We start from the raw sequence: 22,139 nt of genomic DNA on the forward strand, positions 1-22,139 counted from the left end.
CAGTGGGTACTGACACCCCAGGCACATTATATACAGTGAGATGCTGTCTGTATTTACAAAACCAGCACAATATATACAGTGAGAAGCAGTGGGTACAGATGGCAGATATTCAGGCCCTGGCACTATAACACTGGCATTGATACACAGCACTGGCCCCACTGTAACTAGAAATGAACAAAACAATGACAAAAGTAAAAAAAATAGTAAGTGCAAAAAACAACAACAAATATATAAAATGACAATGAGCTTTTTCAGAGGGAAAGAGTTAACATACCATCCATCTGTTAGGATAGGTGATAGATTATATATTATTATAGATGTCAGGTCAGGGAAAAAACAATTTAATTTCAGCTAGTGATTCAGCCTTTAGAACTGTATAGTGCCTGTGTATAGTGCCTGTGTATAGCGACTGTGTATAGTATCTGTGGGAGTGGGATGAAATCTGCAGCAAAAGTTGAGAGTTGGTTCTCAGGTAAAGTTTACAGCCTGCAGATTCTTCTTTTCAGTTTTCCTTTCTGCACTGCCTTTGGTTTGTAATATCTCCCGAGCCCTGTCTGCATCTGTGCTTTGATTGGTCAATTTTACGGTCTGTCAAGAAAGCTGTGCTCTGATTGGAGAATCCACAAGAAGAAAGATCCAATCATAGCACAGCAGAACCGGAGCAGTGAGGTTTTATTATTATTTTGATTTTTTTTTAATGTGCCAAGCAGGTTTGGGGAGGCTTAGCCTCCCCTAGCCTTATTGAAAATCCACCTACGGACAGAACATTATAAATAGCTGATTTTTTTTCTTATTATTGTTGATAAGCACCATGTCAAAGCTTCATAAATAAAATGTATCCAAGAATTAGACTTACAGATAGAAGAGGAAGGATCTCTTCGGTTTTACTGGTCATCAAACCAGGACATATTGCAACTCCACTCTCAGCAATGGCTTTGTGGAACAGCCCCTTAGAAAGTGGGGACAATACCTGAAAGCAAATTTCTAATTACTTATTGGATTTCTGTGAGGTTAAAAAAAAAAAAAAAACATGAAGCAAGTAATCACAGTGCCATGTTTTGCATGGCTATACACCCAATACATGCAAATGTATTACATGGCTATACACCCAATACATCCAAACTCAGACATGAGGTTACATGTTTTTCCTTTATTGCTGATATTGTGGTGCCTGTATGGTTACACTGGAGAGTAGTGCAGAAAAGTGCCACATATTCTTACCTGTGCAGATACACTCACGCCACCTGCAGATTCCCCAAATATTGTAACTGACTGTGGGTTTCCTCCAAAATCCTTAATATTATCTTGAACCCATTGTAAAGCTGCAACCTGATCCAGAAATCCAAAGTTCCCACGTACTTCTTTATCACCAGTACTGAGAGTGCAAAGGGAAAGGGTTATAAACCTCTGAGGAGACTATTTCGGCATCTGTTATCTTGTCACTGAAGTTAAATGAAGCCTCTTATCTCTTATATGTATAGATCGATATCATGAAATACCATCCATTAATGTATTTAGTAGTGTATAATAGTGGACCTTGAAAAAGGACACAGGTCTCAAGAGGAAAGCAAACAATTAGATAAAATATTGCTTTAGCCAGCTGGGCAACAAGGAAGGCAAATAAAATGCTTCCTGGTCATTAAAAGGTGATAAGAATACTCCGACTGATTTACATACCAACATTGTATAAAAATATCAGTGTGTTTACATTTATCCAGAGAAGCAGCCATTACTGCTACCGTAGACCATAGTACTTGCATAACATCTATTGCCTTATCATAAATGATGTAAAGTACACTGGAAGTGCCACTGATCTGGCCAAATTAGCTACAAGCATTCAAAAGAAATGGGGGGGGGGGTGATCAATGCACATTCCCTGGTCCCATGTTTCAAGTAAGTTATTTAGTATCTATGCTAGTGCATGTAGTATCAGAAAACAGGGGTTTTTAGTTACAAAATTATGATCATGAAATTGGTAAGCCACCTTTAACAATATCTCTACCCAGCACAATGTTTATTATTTAAATTGTTTTATGCAAAAATACAATCTTAAAGGTCCCCTTCCTGTCATCACAAAACAAGGCAATAGGGCAATATGACCTGTGCCAGATAGAGCGTGCTCACTCCACATCAGCTACTCAACCCAGAATCCCTTCCTGCAGCTCTACTAAAGATTTTACAGCCCCGTTTAAGCTCTTCACTTCCTTTTTTATGTTCTTGCCATTTAGATGCCAGGAGAGAGTGTGTATTGGTAGTGTTACTTCCTCAGCTGTCATTCAACACAACAAGCAGGGTAGGAATGTATGCACTGGCTTTGTGGATTTATGGCTAGTAGGAGTAGTATTAGGCACAGGTCATGTCGCTCTGTCGCCATTTATTGAACAGGATCCTTGTACATCATATGTGCATAAAACACTTAAGAAGAAAAACATTGTACTGGATACAGGTATTGTTAAAGGGACATAAAATGTTATATTAACTAAATAATTTTTAGTATTACTTTTGCTTAAAGGTGTAGTTCATCTTTAACAATAAAACTGTAGCCTCACAGAGCAATAGCTTTTGGCATCTGGGGTCAGTGACCCCCATTTGAAAGTTGGAAAGAAGCGGAAGACAATTTAAAAACATATGAAACATAAAAAATGAAAACCAACTAAAAAGTTGCAAAAAATAGCCAATGCTATAATATACTAAAAGTTAACGCCCCCTTCAATAAATCTAGTTGAAAAATGATGATTATCTTGTATTTATATGTTGAAACATCAAATTCTAGTTGAAATTCAACCTTCAATATTTCAAGTGGCCAGAAAAAGACTCGTGTTATACCTATATACCTTTTTATTTTTTACCTAAAACAGAGTTCCGAAAGCTAGTTTTACATGGCCATGTTTAAATCTCTATTGCTTAAATGCCTCTAATATTCCATATTACATTATAGGCCCAATAGGGTCTTATACATGTACAGAAGTTAAAAATAGTACAGTATTTATACTATTATACAAAACAGAGCAGCAGTGTATTTTACCTAAAGAATCCCATAATGCCAAGTCTATACTGGATTGAGACCACAACAACATTTTCATAGGCACATAAAGCAGTGCCTTCAAACATGGATGCTCCTCCCATAGTAAGTCCTCCTCCATGTATGAACACCATGACCTATACAAAACAGAAAGGTACTTTTGGTGATCTGAAACAAAAAGGAATTATTAACAGACTAAAATTACACTTATTACTATAGTCACCTTTTATCAGCTACCCAAAACTCACTGGAGCTCAACCCTGAGTCATACTATGTACTTGGTTGGAATAGATCACTATAATGATTGTAAGTTTGGTAACAGTGCTTCATTTACCTGAGTTTTCATGTAGTTTGGCTTTATCTCTCTGGCCTGGAACATAATATTTGTAATTGGATAGAGAAGTGGCTGAAGGATAGATTACAAAGAGTGGTGATAAATGGAACATTTTCTAATTGGACCAGTGTGGTTAGTGGAGTACCGCAGGGGTCAGTCCTTGTCCTTTGCTTTTTAACTTGTTTATTAATGACCTGGAGTCGGGCATAGAAAGTACTGTTTCTACTTTTGCTGACGATACTAAATTGTGCAAAACTATAAATTCTAGGGATGCACCGAATCCCAGATTCGGTTCGGGATTCGGGCCGAATCCCAAGCGAACTGAATCCTAATCATAATTAGCATAAATACGCATATGCTAATTAGCATTCGGAAGGGTTAAAGGGTAGGGGGAAAACATTTTTCACCAATTTTTTACCCTTCCCAATTCGGTTAGGGATTCGGCAGAATCTGTCGGGGTGGGTTCAGGGGTTCGGCTGAACCAAAAAAAGTGGGTTCGGTGCAAATTAAGGGCATTAACTCAAGGGATGATAACATAATTTTGCCTGTGGCAGACGGGGAGACTAGTCACCCGTGACAAATCTCCCTTGTCACGGGCGACTAATCTCCCCGAAATGCCATCCCACCTGTGAAAATGTGAATCGCCGGAGGGATGGCATACGTGGCGTCGCGATTTCCCCAAAATTGCCGAAGTTGCCTTGAGAGGAAACTTCCGTGATTTCGGGGAAATCGCGGCACCACATATGCCATCCCTCCGGCGATTCACATTTTCACTGGTGGGATGGCATTTCGGGGAGATTAGTTGCCAGCGACAAGGGAGATTTGTTGTGGGCGACTAATCTCCCCGTGTGCCACAGCCCTTATAGGTCTCTGGTAAGGCCTCACCTTGAGTATGCAGTGCAGATTGGGCTCCAGTCCTTAAAGGAACAAGAAACCAAAAATGAAAATATATCAAAGAAATTAAACTATAATGTACCACTGCCCTGCACTGGTAAAAGTTGTGTGTTTCAGAAACACTACTAGAGTTTATATAAATACCCTGCTGTGTAGCCATGGGCAGCCATTTAAAAGGAGAAAAGGCACAGCTAACAGATAAACTGTAGCTTTAATTGCTGCCCCCGTGGCTACACAGCAGCTTATTCATATAAACTATAGTAGTGTAGTAGTTATTGTTCCTTTAAGAAGGATATTAATGAGCTGGAGAGAGTGCAGAGACGTGCAACTAAACTGGTAAAGGGGATGGAAGATTTAAACTATGAGGTGAGACTGTCAAGGTTGGGGTTGTTCTCACGGGAAAAAAGGCGCTTGCGAGGGGACATGATTACTCTGTACAAGTACATTAGAGGGGAATATAGGCAGATGGGGGGTGTTCTTTTTTCCCATAAAACAATCAACGCACCAGAGGCCAATCCTTTAGATTAGAGGAATGGAGCTTCCATTTGAAGCAGCGTAGGTGGTTTTTCACGGTGAGAACAGTGAGGTTGTGGAATGCCCTTCCTAGTGATGTTGTAATGGCAGATTCTGTTAATGCCTTTAAGAGGGGCCTGGATGAGTTCTTGAACAAGCATAGTATCCAAGGCTATTGTGATACTAAAATCTACAGTTAGTATAAATGTTGGTATATATACAGTAGTTTATGTGAGTGTATAGATAGGTAAGTATAGGTTAATGTGTGTGTGCTGGGTACACTTGGAAGGGTTAAACTTGATGGACTTTGGTCTTTTTTCAACCCAACTTAACTACAGTATATAACTGTATGTGACTTTTGACTGTGCAGGGAGGGCAGTAGCATTGTCTGTATCATTGGGGATAATAAGATCTGGCAAAGGACTATGGAATAGAAGGTGTAGCATGGCCGTATACAAGTGTTATACATACAGATTTCCAAGCTGTAAAGCTTTCCTAAGTTTGCAGATTTATATGACATTTAGAAAATCGCATAAAAATGTTGCAATTTGCCGCATTTATCTCTCACAATTTCTTGATAAAGATCAGATAAAGGCAAATCACCCCAAATAGGAACACCAGAGGTCTACTGAACAGTTTGATGCCCAATATGCATAGATATACCAAAGTCTGCGGTATGTACTGACCCCAAAACGAAAATAGCGCATATGGATTTCTCGCCTGCCAACTCAGCTTTTGCACACAGAGCCCCCTGACAGCGTATTATGTGCAGTAACCCCCCCCCCCCAACTATACAGAGACCCCCAGAAAACCATATATTTTTGGAAAGTACACATTCTGATGAATTCAAAATAGGTAAAGTTATTTTTGTACACCAAAGTTACACCTGGCAAAGCTACGCTAAAAACAGATTAGGAACACTGATACAGGGATAAAATGCGATAAAACCACAAAAATTGTGCAAATCAGTGAAACAACAAATAGTGTAATTAGTGGTCAGAATATCTGATTCAATAGTCACGCTGTCAAAATAAACAGTTTTTAGGTAAAAGAAACTAAAAACAAAGTGGTAAAATGAAAAAAAAAAAAAGTGTTTGTGTATACATGTGTGTACATGTGTAAAAGTTGTGTGACAGTGTGTAAATGTGTTTATGAGTGTAAAAAATGAAAAAAAAAAAAACTGCTAAAATGTGTGCTGTAAGTGTGTATAAATGTATGTAAGTGTGTGTGTAAGTGTGTAAATGCAAAAAAAAAAAACACACACACACACCTTACCTGTCCTGAAGACCCGATCGCCTCCTCCTCCAGTGGGCCGGCGCTAGGGGGGGGAACTAGGAAGCAGCAGATGCGATGCGATCGTGTCTGCTGCTTCCTGGAGGGTCCTGTGACAGATCGCTTCGCAGGACCCTCATGACAGCCCCCCTGGCACGTTGCCCAGGGGGGCTGTCATCGATAGAAACTCTGCAGCAGCGGCACATGCCGCCGCTGCAGAGAGCAGCCTTTAAATGCCAACGACGTATGGGAAACGTCGTTGGCATTAAAAGGTTGTTCATCCACAAATACAATTTACTTTGTGATAACTGTCTAATTAAAAATTATATTATATTTTATAGCATTTTTGGCCTGTTTGTTTGTGAATTTTATTACCTTTACCCAAAATGATCCGTTAAACTTACAGGGAGCTCTGGGTTCTCTCCTCTGTCTGCTGGAGTGAAGACATTTAGGTACAAACAATCCTCGGAAACTGGAGGAAAATCAAACTCTGCCTTGAAATATTCAGCAATGTCTTTTATTCCTCTTTTATCTTGTAAACACCTGGATAAATTATAAGTAATAATTGCTGGAAATGTAACTGGAAATGTTGTTTGAAAACATTATACATTTTTATATCACCTCCACAAAAAATCTATAAAGTATTTATTTAACATATAATTACAAAAAAGTTCTTGGACCCCACATACTAATACTACGTTTTAATCTAGGGGCCAGTTCAGTGCAAAAGAACAGGAAAATGGTACTTTAAATTTGCTTCCTGACGGTTTTGTAACTAGAAGCCCATTGGCCCTGGTCAGAAGTTAGATTTTGACTTTCCATCCATGCCACCCCCAACCTCCATGCATTACCATCAGATTTATAATTCCAGAGCCCTGTCCACATATTCCTTTACCGCTGTGTGTTTAATTGTGAATTGGCTCTCCGTGAAGGTCTTGGCCAACAGTAAAGTGGCCATAGAGTACATACAGGCCAATAAAAGCTGCAGACTCAATATCTGGTTCATCAACACATCAACAGGTGTATGGACTGCTTAAGTTGCAGAGCCTGCAATGCAGGCTTCCCATCTCTTAAAAAGTGCAGATAGCAAGGCATCAGAGCAGATTTTAGCAGCTTAAGGTAACCACATAAATATGAATGTCCTCACAGTTTGAGAAACACTGGTTTAGACTCACAGATTCACATACATATATTTATATCTACCTATTTAATCCGTCCAATATTGCAAGGTCAATAAATCTTTATAAAAAGGAACATGCTCACTGTACAGCAGGAAAGACAGAAATGTATCATTCTTTTCTTTATTTAACACTAGTGGAACTTACATGGGTGGAGCGGCTGTGGCTTCCCTGACAGAGCTCCATGGCTCCGGTGGCTGCGGAGACTCAAATCTTAATGGTCCGATAGGTGGCTTTGCAAAGGGGACTCCCATAAAAACATGAACTAATCTATCTGTTTCCTTTGCGCCAACTGTGTTTCCAAGAAGCTGCCCATACTTTGTTGTCAATAGTGGTCTTGCATCCTCTTGGCCATGAAAGAAAATAATATTAGATATTAGAAAGAGAACAAGCAAGTTTTTAAGGAAATTCTGTTTTGTGTATTAACTACTAAATAGTTAGTCATACTTACCTACCTGACAATCAAATACTAGAATGAGTGTGAGCTGGTTCAGGGTGGAATCAGGAGGGACAATCGATTAAATATGTTTAGTTCTATTTTTCCCAAAACAAGAACTAAACAAAGTCTGTTAAAGGATCAGCTTCAGAAGCACTAAATGTATATTGGTAAGATGCTGTGTGACCACGGGGATTATCATTCAAGTAGAGATTGGGGAATAGGGCACATGGTTACAATCCAGATAACAGAAAAACTGCACCTCAAGCATTTAATACCAGCAACATATTAAATCCACATCCTGCATAGCTAATTAGCAAGTAATTCAGATACATACTGCAGACTGTACTGAATTATGTTTAGCCATGTATCATAATTAATAGATAATTAGCCATGCAGGATTTGGATTCAATATATGGCCAGTATTAAAGCAGTGAGGTGGCAACCCTAGTTGCCAAAAAGCCTAGTTATCTCAAGTGATCCCCAAAGGGGTTAATGCAAACTACCCTCCACTTCCAAGTTACAAACAAAAGCTTCAGGGGGGTCTACTGTGCTTTATCTAAATTCATGCCCCAGAAACCTTCTGAAAAGACTGAAATCAAGCTGACAAATACCATAGTTTGCAAGAATGCTCACTTGAGAAGGATGAGGATGAAAAGCACCAGCAATGGCTTGGTCAGGCTTTTCGGTTGGATGGGAGGGGCAATTGTGGAGGTGCCTACTTGAGGAGAAAATGCCTAGTATAACATTAACTTTAAGCCTAGTGTAAAACTGGCACATCCTCATTCCCTTTACAAAGATTAGACTAAAGGTTAGAGTAAAGGGGTTAGAGTAAAGATTACTGGTATTTACTCTTTACTCTAGTTGGTCTTCATTGTTTTTTGTTATTATAATAATAATTATGTTGTTACTTTTGTATTATTTATCATTCTATTCAGGCCCTCTCTCCTATTCATCGCCCAGGCTGTTGTCTGGCTACCAGGGTACAGTGTCTTGGGTGGTAGCAAAAAGCTATATAATCCAAAATTACCAAAAATAAAACACAGTTGGAAATTGTCTCCAAATATCACCGTCTGCGTTATACCAAAAGTTTATTTAAACTTTAAGTGTCAGTGAGTGTGAGAGGGGCTGTGTATTTACTAATATTTTACTGTTCTACATGTTACATTTACCACAATGATACAAGTACACTGTAAATATGGTAATAAAATATATAAGTGGAGATGTATCTGTCTTGTGTAGTTCACTTGTGGAAATTTTTATTTTTTTTGTGCTGTTTTCATCTCATTTCCACAGACATCTGTCTCAAACTGTGGCACCGAGATTCCTGGCCTGACCTGGGTAGTGGATCCAGTACAAGGTCAAATAAACAATAGCAAGCTGCACAGCCGAGTTTATAGAGTCAGGGTAGCATATTAGTGCTGGCAGATCAGTCCCCTGGCACTTCAGATTAAAGACAGTGCTCATAGTAGAAAATTCATTACACAAAGAAAATAGCTTGACTGATGGGCCAACCAACCCCTGGGCCCTGTCACATAGCTTTCAACCTTCACCTTGAAAGAGTACACCTTTAATTATATAGATAGCAATTAACCCTATGTCATCAGGCTGATAATAAATTGCATATAGGAACGATGTAGGCAGGCACTTCGAATTCCCAGAATAGTATAGCAAAAAGCAGCCAAAAAATAGTTAAAAATACAAAGTTTATTTAATCCATGTATACAAAAAAAAGAAGCCTTACGCGTTTAGTACCAATAGGGTACTTAATCATGGGCTGAATTACGTTTTCTACAAACACACTATTTAAAAGCAAGGTAGCCAATAGGGATGACCCTAGAAAATTGGCCAATCACAGACATCCAATGTTTAAATGACAAGTAGTGGGTGGTTAAAAAATGTATATAAGGATGTAAAGTATATATCTCATTGTGAGAATGAAACATCATAATTTTTAGGTACAATATAATGAAGTACACATTTACACATAACAGGTCACATCATAGTCAAATGACATGCAAAAAGGAAAGTGATCTGTTGGAACAATCAGAGAAATGTTTGGCTATAGTGGTATGGCAATTTATGTTAGTAGTGTTAAGAATATGCTCTCTGATTCTGTCCTTCAGTTTCCTGCTTGTTTGGCCAACATATTGTTTCCTACATTTAGTACATGTGAGCAAGTAGATTACATATTTCGTATTACAATTAATGTAGTGTTTAATTTGATAAGTCTTCATTGTAATAAATGAAGTGAATGATTGAGTTTTAACAATATAATTGCACGTGATGCACTGTCTGGACCCGCATTTAAACATGCCTTTTGTGGATAGGCATGTGCTAGTAGGTTTATTCTGTTGGATGAAGCTAGGGGATAATCTATTGCTTAGCGTTTCTGTTTTTTTGGTTACAAATCTGTATCCTTTATCAAGGATCTGTCTCAGAGGATCTGTTTTCAATGTTGTCAAGTTATTATTGATAATATTCTTTATGGCTTTATATTGAGGGCTATAAGTTAAAATACATGACAAAGCCTTAGTGTTATCTTTACAGGAAACATTCTTATTTTTTGGGTCTGTTCTTTTGTACCTATTGAAAAGGTTAGATCTACTAGTAGATGCAGCTCTCTCAAAGGTTTTCTGAATGATATTCTTTGGATAACCTCTATCAAGTAGTCTATAATAAAGGTCTTCAGATTTTGATAGGAACTCTGTTTCTTCTGAGCAAATATGCCTAATGTGTAGGAACTGGCTATATGGAATATTATGTATTGCTGGATTTTTATCTAGAACTCTATAAGATTCTATATCTGAGAGCTGTCTATGTGCTTCTGTAAAATAATCTACTTTGTTTAGTACAACTATTTGACCTCCTTTATCCGCTTTTCTAATTACAAGGTCTTTGTCATTCTCAAGATTTCTTAAAGCTGTTAATAAAAGAAAAAAACTCAGCAGCCAATGTTATTTATACTGCATTATTCTTACTCTTCAAATGTTGCAATTAAAATACTTGATTTGAAGTATGTTCTAATACCCACAGTAGCACCCTTGACTCCAATGACCCTGGTAGTTCTTGCTCTGGCTACAGGAGTTTTTAGAGGAAAAAAAAAGGATTTTAAAGCCTGCTCTTTTTTTAAATGGGAGAAAATTATTATGATGATGCAAAGTGCACAGAAGCTCTTAAGGCATAATTAGATAATTAGTTATATTTTTATAATGGTTTTTTACCCTCTCTGCATCTTAACACAGTTCCTGTAAAACAGGCATGTTACAAAGTCTAAGGGTGAAGACACACAGCTACTAGTAGAAGCTACTTGTCACAGTTACTAAACCCCAGAAAAAACCCTGCCATTGTTGTTATTATGGGGGACTTTAATTATCTGGACATTGACTGGAGTAATGGGGTGGCTAAGTCAGAAAAAGCTAGTAGGTTTGTAAATATGCTAAATGACAACTTTTTATTTCAGGCGGTTCAAGAACCTACTAGGAATGATTCTATTTTGGACCTGGTAATATCTAATAATACTGAACTCATCTCTAACATTTGTGTGGGTGAGCATTTGGGGAACAGTGATCACAACAGGGTCTCCTTTGAGATAATGCTACAGAGACAGCTCTATAAGGGATTAACTAAAACACTCGATTTTAGACGTGCAGACTTTGCCAGTATAAGGGCATCTCTGCAATGTGTCAACTGGGAAAGGCTTTTCATAGGGTTAGACACAGAAGGAAAATGGAACATCTTTAAAACATTGCTTTGCAGGTATACACAACAGTATATTCCCCTTGTAAGCAAGGAGAGGCATCGCAAAGCAAAACCTTTATGGCTGAATAAAAGTGTTAGTGTCGAGGTTGGTAAGAAAAACGTGCTTTTAAAGCATTTAAGTTAGCTGGGACAGTGGAAACTTTCATCAGGTACAAGGAAGCAAATAAAGCATGCAAAAAAGCTATCAGGCAAGCTAAAATAGAGATGGAAAGGGATATTGCAGATAGGAGTAAAAAGAATCCAAAATTATTTTTTAATTATGTGAATAGTAAAAAAATGAAGCAAGAAGGAGTGGGAACCTTATTATCACGGGGGGGTAAGTTGGTTGATGAGAACGGGGAAAAAGCAGAAATTTTGAACTCTTATTTTTCATCTGTCTATACATCTGAGGAGCCAGATAATGAAGGCTTCCTTTTTAATATGCCTAGTTCTAGTAATTTAGCTACTGACGCATGGGTCACTCAGGAGGAAATTCAAAAGAGACTTAAACATGTAAAGGTAAACAAAGGTCCAGGACCGGATGGGATTCATCCCAGGGTATTAAATGAGCTGAGCGCTGCGATTGCCAAACCTCTTCACTTAATTTTTCAGCATTCGTTGAGGTCTGGCATGGGGCAGAGAGACTGGTGAATTGCTAATGTTGTGCTGTTATTTAAAAAGGGATCCCATTCTCAGCCTGAAAACTATAGGCCTGTTAGTCTGACATCAGTAGTAGGAAAACTTTTGGAAGGGGTAATAAGGGATAGGGTACTTGAATACATTGCAGTTCACAATACTATAAGTTTGTGCCAGCATGGTTTTATGCGTAACAGATCTTGCCAGACTAATTTAGTCGCCTTTTATGAGGAGGTGAGTAGGAACCTTGATGCTGGAATGGCAGTTGATGTCATCTACTTGGACTTTGCTAAAGCATTTGATACAGTACCTCACAGAAGGTTAATGATCAAATTAAGGAATATTGGCCTAGAACATAATATTTGTAATTGAATAGAGAACTGGCTGAAGGATAGATTACAAAGAGTGGTGGTAAATGGAACATTTTCTAATTGGACCAGTGTGGTTAGTGGAGTACCGCAGGGGTCAGTCCTTGGTCCTTTGCTTTTTAACTTGTTTATTAATGACCTGGAGGGGGGCATAGAGAGTAATGTTTCTATTTTTGCTGATGACACAAAATTATGCAAAACTATAAGTTCCATGCAGGATGCTGCCGCTTTGCAGAGCGATTTGACAAAATTGGAAAACTGGGCAGCAAACTGGAAAATGAGGTTCAATGTTGATAAGTGCAAAGTAATGCATTTTGGTAGGAATAATATAAACGTGAACTATCTACTGAATGGTAGTGTGTTGGGGGCATCCTTAATGGAGAAGGATCTAGGGGTTTTTGTTGATAACAAGTTGTCTAATTCCAGGCAGTGTCATTCTGTGGCTACTAAAGCAAATAAAGTGCTGTCTTGTATAAAAAAGGGCATTGACTCAAGGGATGAGAACATAATTTTGCCCCTTTATAGGTCCCTGGTAAGGCCTCACCTTGAGTATGCAGTGCAGTTTTGGGCTCCAGTTCTTAAGAGGGATATTAATGAGCTGGAGAGAGTGCAGAGACGTGCAACTAAACTGGTTAAGGGGATGGAAGATTTAAACTATGAGGTGAGACTGTCGAGGTTGGGGTTGTTTTCTCTGGAAAAGAGGCGCTTGCGAAGGGACATGATTACTCTGTACAAGTACATTAGAGGGGATTATAGGCAGATGGGGGATGTTCTTTTTTCCCATAAAAACAATCAACGCACCAGAGGCCCCCCCTTTAGATTAGAGGAACGGATCTTCCATTTAAAGCAGCGTAGGTGGTTTTTCACAGTGAGGGCAGTGAGGCTGTGGAATGCCCTTCCTAGAGATGTGGTAATGGCAGATTCTGTTAATGCCTTTAAGAGGGGCCTGGATGAGTTCTTGAACAATCAGAATATCCAAGGCTATTGTGATACTAATATCTACAGTTAGTATTGGTGGTTGTATGTGTGGTTTGTGTGTGTGGGTATATGGATTGGTGGGTGTGGGTTGTGTGTGCTGGGTTTACTCGGATGGGTTGAACTTGATGGACTCTGGTCTTTTTTCAACCCTATGTAACTATAGACAATACTGAGAATTGACTCTCCTAAAATACACAGACATTGTATGATCAGTGATCAGCATTGTCTATTTTAGTAGCCACAAGTGGCTGCTACTAGTAGCTCAGTGTGTCTTCACCCTAATACACACGGGTAAGTGCAAAGATCACATAGCAAGGACCTTCTTTCCTATTCAAGTTCTTATTAATGTGCTGCAATTCTTACCTGTTCCATAGATTTCCAAAGTCGCACAGCACAAGAGAAGCACTTTGATCAGGGATCCCATTTGCAAAAATTCAGCACGGAACAGAAAACACTTTGCTGAGTTGCAAAACACACAAGAGTTTCTGTAATACAAAAAACTAGCGGCTTAACAGGAGCAGGCGTACAGAGCATGGAACTGTGTACTAGTCATCTCTAAGAACAGAGAAGATATAGTACAGCAGATCTCATTGGCTGCTGGAAAGTTTCCTCCACCCACTATAAAGATGTATCCGTTATAATGGGTGCAGGCAGGATAGGAGGTGCAATGGAGGGGTGGTAGTGGTGCAGCTCCTTACCAAGACCCCACCCCCAGTTGTCTGCCAACATTTTCAAATTTAAAAATGTATATCAAACTAATTAATTAATGTACTTGCACAACTTTCATTCATTGATAAATAAGCTTATAAAAATCCCATAGGAATAAATAGAACATGGGTGAGTTTTTATGTATAAAGCTCTAAAGTCACATATTGATAAATCTGACCCTAAGTAATCCTATAAGGACTCTCAGTTCTGCTATAAAGTAAGAAATAAGATTCAGACAGGATCTCCAATCACTGCTAGTTCTTGTATAGTACTGCTAGTATTGTATTCTTGCCCCTACCCTGCCTGAGGTGATTTTTGAGCAGCCCTTTCATCCCCGCTCTTTCCTTTCCAGTGCCAGGTAACTTGTGGGGTGCTGCCAGGTCCTGCCTCATGGCAGGAGCACCCCTGACAGCACCTCTTCCAAACAACAGCAACGATTAAGGCCATGTGTGCTTGATAAAAGGCCACACATGGCCTGAATCGTTGCTGTTGTTTGCCCCTGAAATTTGCAATAAAGGCATTTTAATTTTAAAAGATAAGAGATGCTGTTCCAGATCATCTGTACTTGGATATGCCGATGGAAAGTGGCCATTGGGGAACCTGCACTGCTACAAACTAAATACAAGGTGTGGTGCTGACTACTACTTCCAAAAAAGGAGCGCCCCTGACTGCTAGCACATTGCTTTGGTATACTGACTGCTAGAATCTCATTTATAAAGAATGAACAGAAATGAGAAAAATATATTTCTCAACATTTCCTTAAAGAAGCACATCATTTGCATTTCATTCATTTCATTATTCAATTAACATTTCCTTCACTAAACATTTAGGCACACATACAAATGTTATTTTTTATCCTGTTTGCATTAGCAATCATATAATTGCACTGACACTGAAGCACCTGACTGCTAGGGCTGTAGATTTTGTTTCTGGTTCTATGCTTTTCCATTGGAACAGCAACACTTTATCCAGCTTGAGCATTCAACTTTTTAGCTTTTAATGAAATGTTTTTAATATAAAATTGTATTCACAGTTTGCAGTTATTTTAGTATTTTTATGCAGCCAAATAATATCAAGGCAAAGAGATAAAGCATAACTTCCAGCCTTCCCCACTGGAAAATAGGGATAATTTTGTCCATAACCGAATCCGGTCATGGCCACACAAAATCCCTAATCAGAAATCCTATCCTATTCCAGTCAAGGACAACCATTTTCATATCAGTGAATCAAAACTGCCTTGCCTGTTAAACAGCAATGAAAAAATTATATATCCACAGCACACAGTTTAAGGGATAGCATAAACATAGAAATTAGTTTAAAAATACAGGTGCTTGTCTGGAAAAAGCAATACAGATTCCCCACACAAACTGCTCACCGCTCAAATCCTCTGGTCCAGGTGCAACCTGCCCCGGACCCTGCACTCAGGTGAAAAAACTCACGGCCAGGGATAACTCGCTTCCAAATAAGAAAGCATTATGCTTACCAAACAGTCCTGTTGACCTGGGTGCTCTTGCCCCGAGTCCATAGCCAGGGGACAAATCTCGTCACAAAACTTCACACATTGGCAGTGCACTCCAGGTCAGCATAAAAAGCTGCAACAGCTGGTATTAAAATCGATCAACCTTTATTTGCACATCTAAAAAAACACAGCTTGAGGTCTTATGCGTTTCGTGACAGCGCACTTCCTCAGAGACCTCTATTCATTTCTTACACATAGGAAATATATACCCATAATCCCATCCATAAAATTACCATATCCAATGGCATCTGTTACAAACCTATACATATTCCATGAACTAATTAGATGTGCCTTTTAAGTAGTTAATTGTTCACACAGTTTTATATCCTGAATTTTTCAGATAATCAGTTAAAAAAAGAAACTACATAACATTATAATCACAGTTACAATCCTTTAGATAAATAAATTGTTGCAGAAAATTAAACAAACTATGAATTGCATTCAAAAATAACAGCTTATATCAAATGTTAAATTCAGCCCTTGAGTTTGCCTTGTGCACAGTTTATAAATCCACTTCACTTCTGCCTTTAACAGTTTTAATTGTATATCGCCCCTGTTGTTGTTTCACTTCTTGATTTTATTAAGTTTAAATGTTCTCTAGCCCTCTCCTTTAGTGGTCTGGTGGTACAGCCAACGTATTGCTTTAAACACCTCGTGCAGGTAAGCAGGTATACAACTGACTTAGTATTGCAGTTTATATAGCTCCTTACATCATAACGCTTATTTGTCACACTGCATACACACTGCATACAAAAAAATCTGAGACAAATAAGCGTTATGAAACCACAGTGAAACCACAACAACATTTTCATAGCCACTTAAAGCAGATCCATCAAACCTGGATGCCATGACCAGCCTTCCTCCGTGTATAAACACCAAGACATGTACAAAGTTAGAAATGTGCTTAAAGAAATAATACCACAATCCTTTGTGTACACATATAACTCAATATCAAAGCAACATTGTAATTGCCCATTGGGATTTAACTACATCAGTTACTAAAATCCCATTTACATGGGTCAAGATCCCAAAAACTCCAGGGTCACCCGGCAAAAGGTGCAAACTGTCGTCCTGAAGTCTTCAGATCTGCCGTCGTCCGAGGACTAAGGCAGACCCCTTTCTCCCTGATCTCCACGGACAAAAGGACCACAGGAGGCAAGGGTCTTCAGGCTTCCTTCATCGCAATGCTAGGGGGGTCCATTTATCCAAACCCCTACAGCCCCCCCTTCCAGAGGAAAAGGAAAAACAAATGACCCCCAAAAGGGTCTCAAGTCTTTGCACCCACATTGGGTCCAGGTTCAGGTGGAGAAGGAGCCTAATGCAAACCCCGGAGGATTCAAATCCTTGTGAAAAAAGACAATAAAAGTGCAGGGTGATTCACAGGAGATAAACTAAATAAATAGATAAAAATCAATAAAAGGTGCTTGCCCTAGCCTTGGGGCTCAGTAGTAGTAGTGTAGTGCAGGGTTTTATGATCAGCTTAGCTAGAGCCAGAGGTGCACATCCACAGGTAAATAAAAATGGTTGAGGAGACCGCCTCATACGTATGCAAATGAACACAAGGAATTCTGGAAACTAATTCAAAAGAGCTCCAAGAAAATCCCATTTACATGGGGTTATCCTATAAATTAAAGCTCACCCACTGGGTATTTAAAGCAGATGCCAGGATAATAGCTGATCAGAATCCCAACTACAGGTCAGTTTAATCAGTCTTCAGTGAAAAATATGCAGTAACTTGGTACATACATAGATTAGTGATCACACAAAGGAAATTCTGAATGAGTTAATCAAACAGTAAACAGTTAAACAATGTCAGTACCCATAAATGTAAAGAGAAAAATATGCAATAACTTTACACATACATAGGGCTGAAAAAAGACCAGAGTCCATCAAGTTCAACCCTTCCAAGTGAACCCATCACACACAAACCTATACAGACCTATCTATACACTCACATACATAAACCTTATATACCAACATCAATACAAAATAAAGCTTTTAGTATCACAATAGCGTTGGATATTATGTTTGTTCAAGAACTCATCCAGGCCCCTCTTGAAGGCATTAACAGAATCTGCCATTACCACATCTCTAGGAAGGGCATTCCCCAACCTCACTGCCCTCACAGTGAAAAACTTACGCTGCTTCTAATGAAAGTTTTGTTCCTCTAATCTAAATGGGGGGCCTCTGGTGCGCTGATTATTTTGATGGGAAAAAAGAACACCCCCATATCTGCCTATAATCCCCTCTAATGTACTTGTACAGAGATATCATGTCCCCTCTCAAACACCTTTTTTTAAAAAAGTTCCATCCCCTTTACCAGTTTAGTTGCACGTCTCTGCACTCTCTCCAGCTCATTAATATCCTTCTTAAGGACTGGAGCCCAAAACTGCACCGCATACTCAAGGTGAGGCCTTACCAGGGACCTATAAAGGGGCAAAATTATGTTTTCATCCCTTGAGTTAATGCCATTTTTTTATACAAGACAGCACTTTATTTGCTGTAGTAGCCACAGAATGACACTGCCTGGAATTGGACAACTTGTTATATACAAGAATCCCCAGATCCTTCTCAATTAAGGATCCCTCCAAAACACAAACGTTTAGTGCATAACTTGTATTTATATTATTTCTACCAAAGTGCATAACTTTGCACTTTTCAACATTGAACCTCGTTTTCCATTTTGCTGGCCAGTTTTCCTTCAGATACCTGCTCATCTAAAACACACTTTCGGCAAGTTGCATTGGCACAATTAACATACCTTTTGCAAATGACTGCCAGAGTAGGAACTTTATACATTTCATATTATTAGCAAGCATTTTATACAGATATTATTTGTCCAGGCCAGGTGTTGACAGAGTTCAGGTAAATCAATAACTAAGGTAAAGCAGTTCATAGGATTAGCAAATTTTATGAGCAAAACAAAAATCACATGTAGATAATTACTTTAAAAAGTGAGCCAAGGGAGGACATTTTTGCATGATTGGCTGAAAACAAAACTAAAAAAAATAGATATTTATTACTGGGGGCAATGTCTAAAGCCTGACATAATCCCATATCTCTTCTCAGCACGTATTATTCTAGCACCCCCAAGACCCCCGCAGCATTAGCCAATAATGGCAGTTTAGCTTTTTCATTCCTCATTTTATCTTCTCTTAATTTTTAACATATCCTATCTTTTACTGGTTCTGTTTTAACTATCCTTTTTGTTTACATTTTCTGTTCCTGTCAGAACTTGTCTGTTTGGTTTCTGTGTCATTCCCTCTGCTGTGTTTCCCTCTCTCCCTCTTCATAAAAGGGATCTTCACCCCAAAACAAGTTTTGCACATTTAAAGAAAATGTAGTGATAACCAACTTTTCAGTATACATTAGTTACATATCTCCATAACCTTAAAGTTACTTGTAATCACAAGTGAAACCAATATTACCAGTTACCCTTTCTGTTCTGACTCTTGAAACAACATAGCAGAAGTCGGTGGTCTCTACGATTTGGATTTTTTTTAGCAAAAAAGTTGTGACTTTTTCTAGATTTACTATGCGACAAAACAGCTAAAAATCTGAATTCGAAAATACCCCAGCTAAAACTTGTATAGATCATGTAGAAGTCAATGGTAGATTACCCTTTCCTGAAAGATCTTTCTTTGCTTCAAAACTTTCGAGATTTTCAGATTTTTGTTACACTGGTTTTTGTGCAAGAATAAAGGTTTCATGGTGACAATTCTAAAAAGTTACAATTGCGTGACTTTTTCCCGCACGTACTCCTTCAGTTCAGACTTTTTAATAAATGTCAGGCATTCATGAAAATGAGTTTATTCGAAACAACAAAAAAAATGAAAAAGTTAGAGTTTTAATAAATCTGCCCCTTGGTCTGTTTCTGAGCTGGCTTCTGACATCAGGAGCCAAACCCTATATTGGAGAGAATACATCCGGACAGATACTTCTTTCAATAGCAATTACATTGACAAAAAACTGCTAAAATGTTTGTAATAGTTTTTTGTTTTTTTTTAGTACATCTGGAATTATTACTTTTTTAATTGCTATTTTTAATGTTGTGCTATTTTTCTGCTGTAAAAATACATTTGCCTATTTTTTTTCTGGTGTATCCTAGTGGCTCTGTAAGTTTGGGCAGGTTTGGGTCACAATGTGGTGCTGCTGCAGTTGGTTTTGATAGACCTTCCATGTTTAGCTCTTGCACCTTCTCTTCTGCTGTATTTTTTCCCAGCATTCCATCAAATACCGCACAAAAATAGTCTTCGCAACTTAAATAACGCAAACAGCATTGCATCTAAATTAACGCAAGTATCCTTTTAGTGAATCGTGCGTTAAGACGAGAAAAATTAGACGCAATGAAATTTTTACCGCATGCTATAAATAGCACTCGAAATATCGACCTTTAGTGAATCAACCCTTATATGTTTTATTAGGTATAAGGAACCTATTTTAACCCAATAACTAAGTGACTGAGTGAATAAGGGTGCCAGTAAGTGTGTGGGTTGTACAGCCATGTACTTGGAAAGCTACAGATAGACACCATCAACCAACTGCCAATTGCTGAAATTGCTCTTGAAAGCCTATTTTAAAAAAATAGCTTGAATTTTAAAAATACAACTCGCGTTGACTTCAATATCAACTTGACAGCTTTTAGCTGGGAATTTCTTTAATTGGTGTTTTGATGTTTTTGCGCTAAGTAAATCTCACATTTTTGAGTTTCCAGAAACTCAAGATATTTGAAAGATATTCAAATCTATGATTCTTGCTATTAAAAATCACAGTAAAACTCAAATTGAGATATTGATATATCTGCCCTTAAGTTTGTCCACGTGCAGTAACCCATAGCAAACGATGTTTACATTTAAACACATGACTACTAAATGCTACCAACTAATTGCCTGCTGGTGCATAAATTCTAAGCTTTACAAGAAGCACACAGATGGCATTACAGTGGCTACACAGGAGTCACATATCTTCAAACAATCATAGACAAATGATTTACTTTGGTTATAGAAGAGTCAGTATCATGTGCATAGTTACTGAGCTGTAACCTTACTCCTTCAGATACCTGCTCATCTAAATCACACATTCGGCAAGTGTTTAGAAACTTTAGAAAGTATTAGCTTCAGCACATATAAAGCATGTTACTAGGATGCTAGGATGACTCAACTACAATCTATAACTTCTTTCACATGAGGAAAGAAAACAGATGTGTGGATGTTCCCCAGTGTATAGTATATCTATATGCACTAATATGCTGTGCACTTGTATGTCTGTCTTCCCAACTACCAGCTTTTGTTAAGAAATTGTTATATTAAATGTATCATTCAGAATGATTAAAACAAATCTTTCTGGTGACAAACAAGAACACTAGGGGGCCCATTTACTTACTCACGAACCGGCCGAATGCGTCCGATTGCATTTTTTTCGTAATGATCGGTATTTGGCGATTTTTTCGGAAAATTATCGCGACTTTTTCGTTGCCATCCGAATGTTGCGCAAAATCTGACGATTTTTTTCGTAGCGTTAAAACTTGCGCGAAAAGTCGCGCCTTTTTCGTAGCCATTCCGAAAGTTGCGCAAAATGTTGCGATTTTTTCGTAGCGTTCGGATTCATTCAAGCTTCAGTATGGTGACTTTTCTTGGGCCAGGTTGGAGCTGCAGGGTGCCATTGAGTCCTATGGGAGGCTTCCAAAATCATGCTAAGTCTGAAAGTTTCGGCCGCCGCTTACGAGCGCTCAATACGAAAAAGTCGCGACAAGATACGAGCGAATCGTAATGGCTACGAAAAACTCGTGTTTTTTCGCGAAAATCGTATTGGTAACGAAAAAGTCGCGACAATTTCTGAAAAGTCGTAAAGGCGCCGAAAAAAATCGCAAAAAATACGAAAAAGTCGCAAAATGTTCGTTTTCCAATCGGAATTTTTCCAATTCGAATTCGTGTCTTAGTAAATCAGCCCCTAGGCCTCATAGACATTTCATAGACACAGTACATTAGAACTGTTTTTCCAGACAATTGTCTGTAGGTTTACTTTTGGGGCATTCCTATTTAAGCACTTACAGGTAGCTTTGAATTCTCTTTTCTGTCAGCTGGAGTAAAGACATTAAGGTACAAACAATCCTCTGAACTTGCAGGCAACACAAACTCAATTTTGAACAGTTTTATGAGTTGTTCCATTCCATGTTGTAAACACCTGTTGAAGCAAAACATACCCAATACATCAATGTTGTGAAAGTCAGAAGAATATATAGGAGGTTTAAGTAACCCACATGACAATTTATTTAGTCTGTATTATTATTAACAACCTACTTGCTAATTAATGTTTTGTGAGGGTAATGAAAAATACAAATTTTACTTCTTAGGTTCAAGTCACCATTTGTGGTCCAAGGTTTATTCAGACGGGGGGTCTGGATAAACCGTAGACCACAAATGGTGACTTGAACCTAAGAAGTAAAATTTGTATTTAGCACATAGCAAGTTCTCAGATACATAAAAATATTACTACCGTGCTTTAGGTTCTGATAATGTCTAGAACTATAGTGTGATTGCC

General features: G+C 38.4%; 1 protein-coding gene across 2 annotated transcripts in view; it reads right to left on the minus strand.

The window, feature by feature from the left end:
• Positions 1–15,621, minus strand: part of LOC116410405 (liver carboxylesterase 2-like) — a 30,358-nt gene extending 14,737 nt beyond the window's left edge. Inside the window, exons 1-7 of one of the 2 annotated variants that reach the window (XM_031900803.1) lie at positions 15,564–15,621; positions 13,736–13,857; positions 7,361–7,559; positions 6,440–6,578; positions 3,026–3,159; positions 1,222–1,375; positions 857–970 (exon numbers count right to left, since the gene is read on the minus strand). In XM_031900803.1, coding sequence (XP_031756663.1) covers positions 857–970; positions 1,222–1,375; positions 3,026–3,159; positions 6,440–6,578; positions 7,361–7,559; positions 13,736–13,796 — 801 coding nt within the window. In that variant the 5' untranslated portion in view covers positions 13,797–13,857; positions 15,564–15,621. Of the gene's footprint in view, positions 1–856; positions 971–1,221; positions 1,376–3,025; positions 3,160–6,439; positions 6,579–7,360; positions 7,560–13,735; positions 13,931–15,563 lie in introns of those variants that run through there. The other variant, XM_031900802.1, reaches the window with a different exon arrangement.
• Between the last annotated feature and the right edge of the window lie 6,518 nt (positions 15,622–22,139).

This window comes from Xenopus tropicalis, chromosome 4 (genome assembly GCF_000004195.4).
Source record: "Xenopus tropicalis strain Nigerian chromosome 4, UCB_Xtro_10.0, whole genome shotgun sequence".
Taxonomy (NCBI): Eukaryota; Metazoa; Chordata; class Amphibia; order Anura; family Pipidae; genus Xenopus; species Xenopus tropicalis.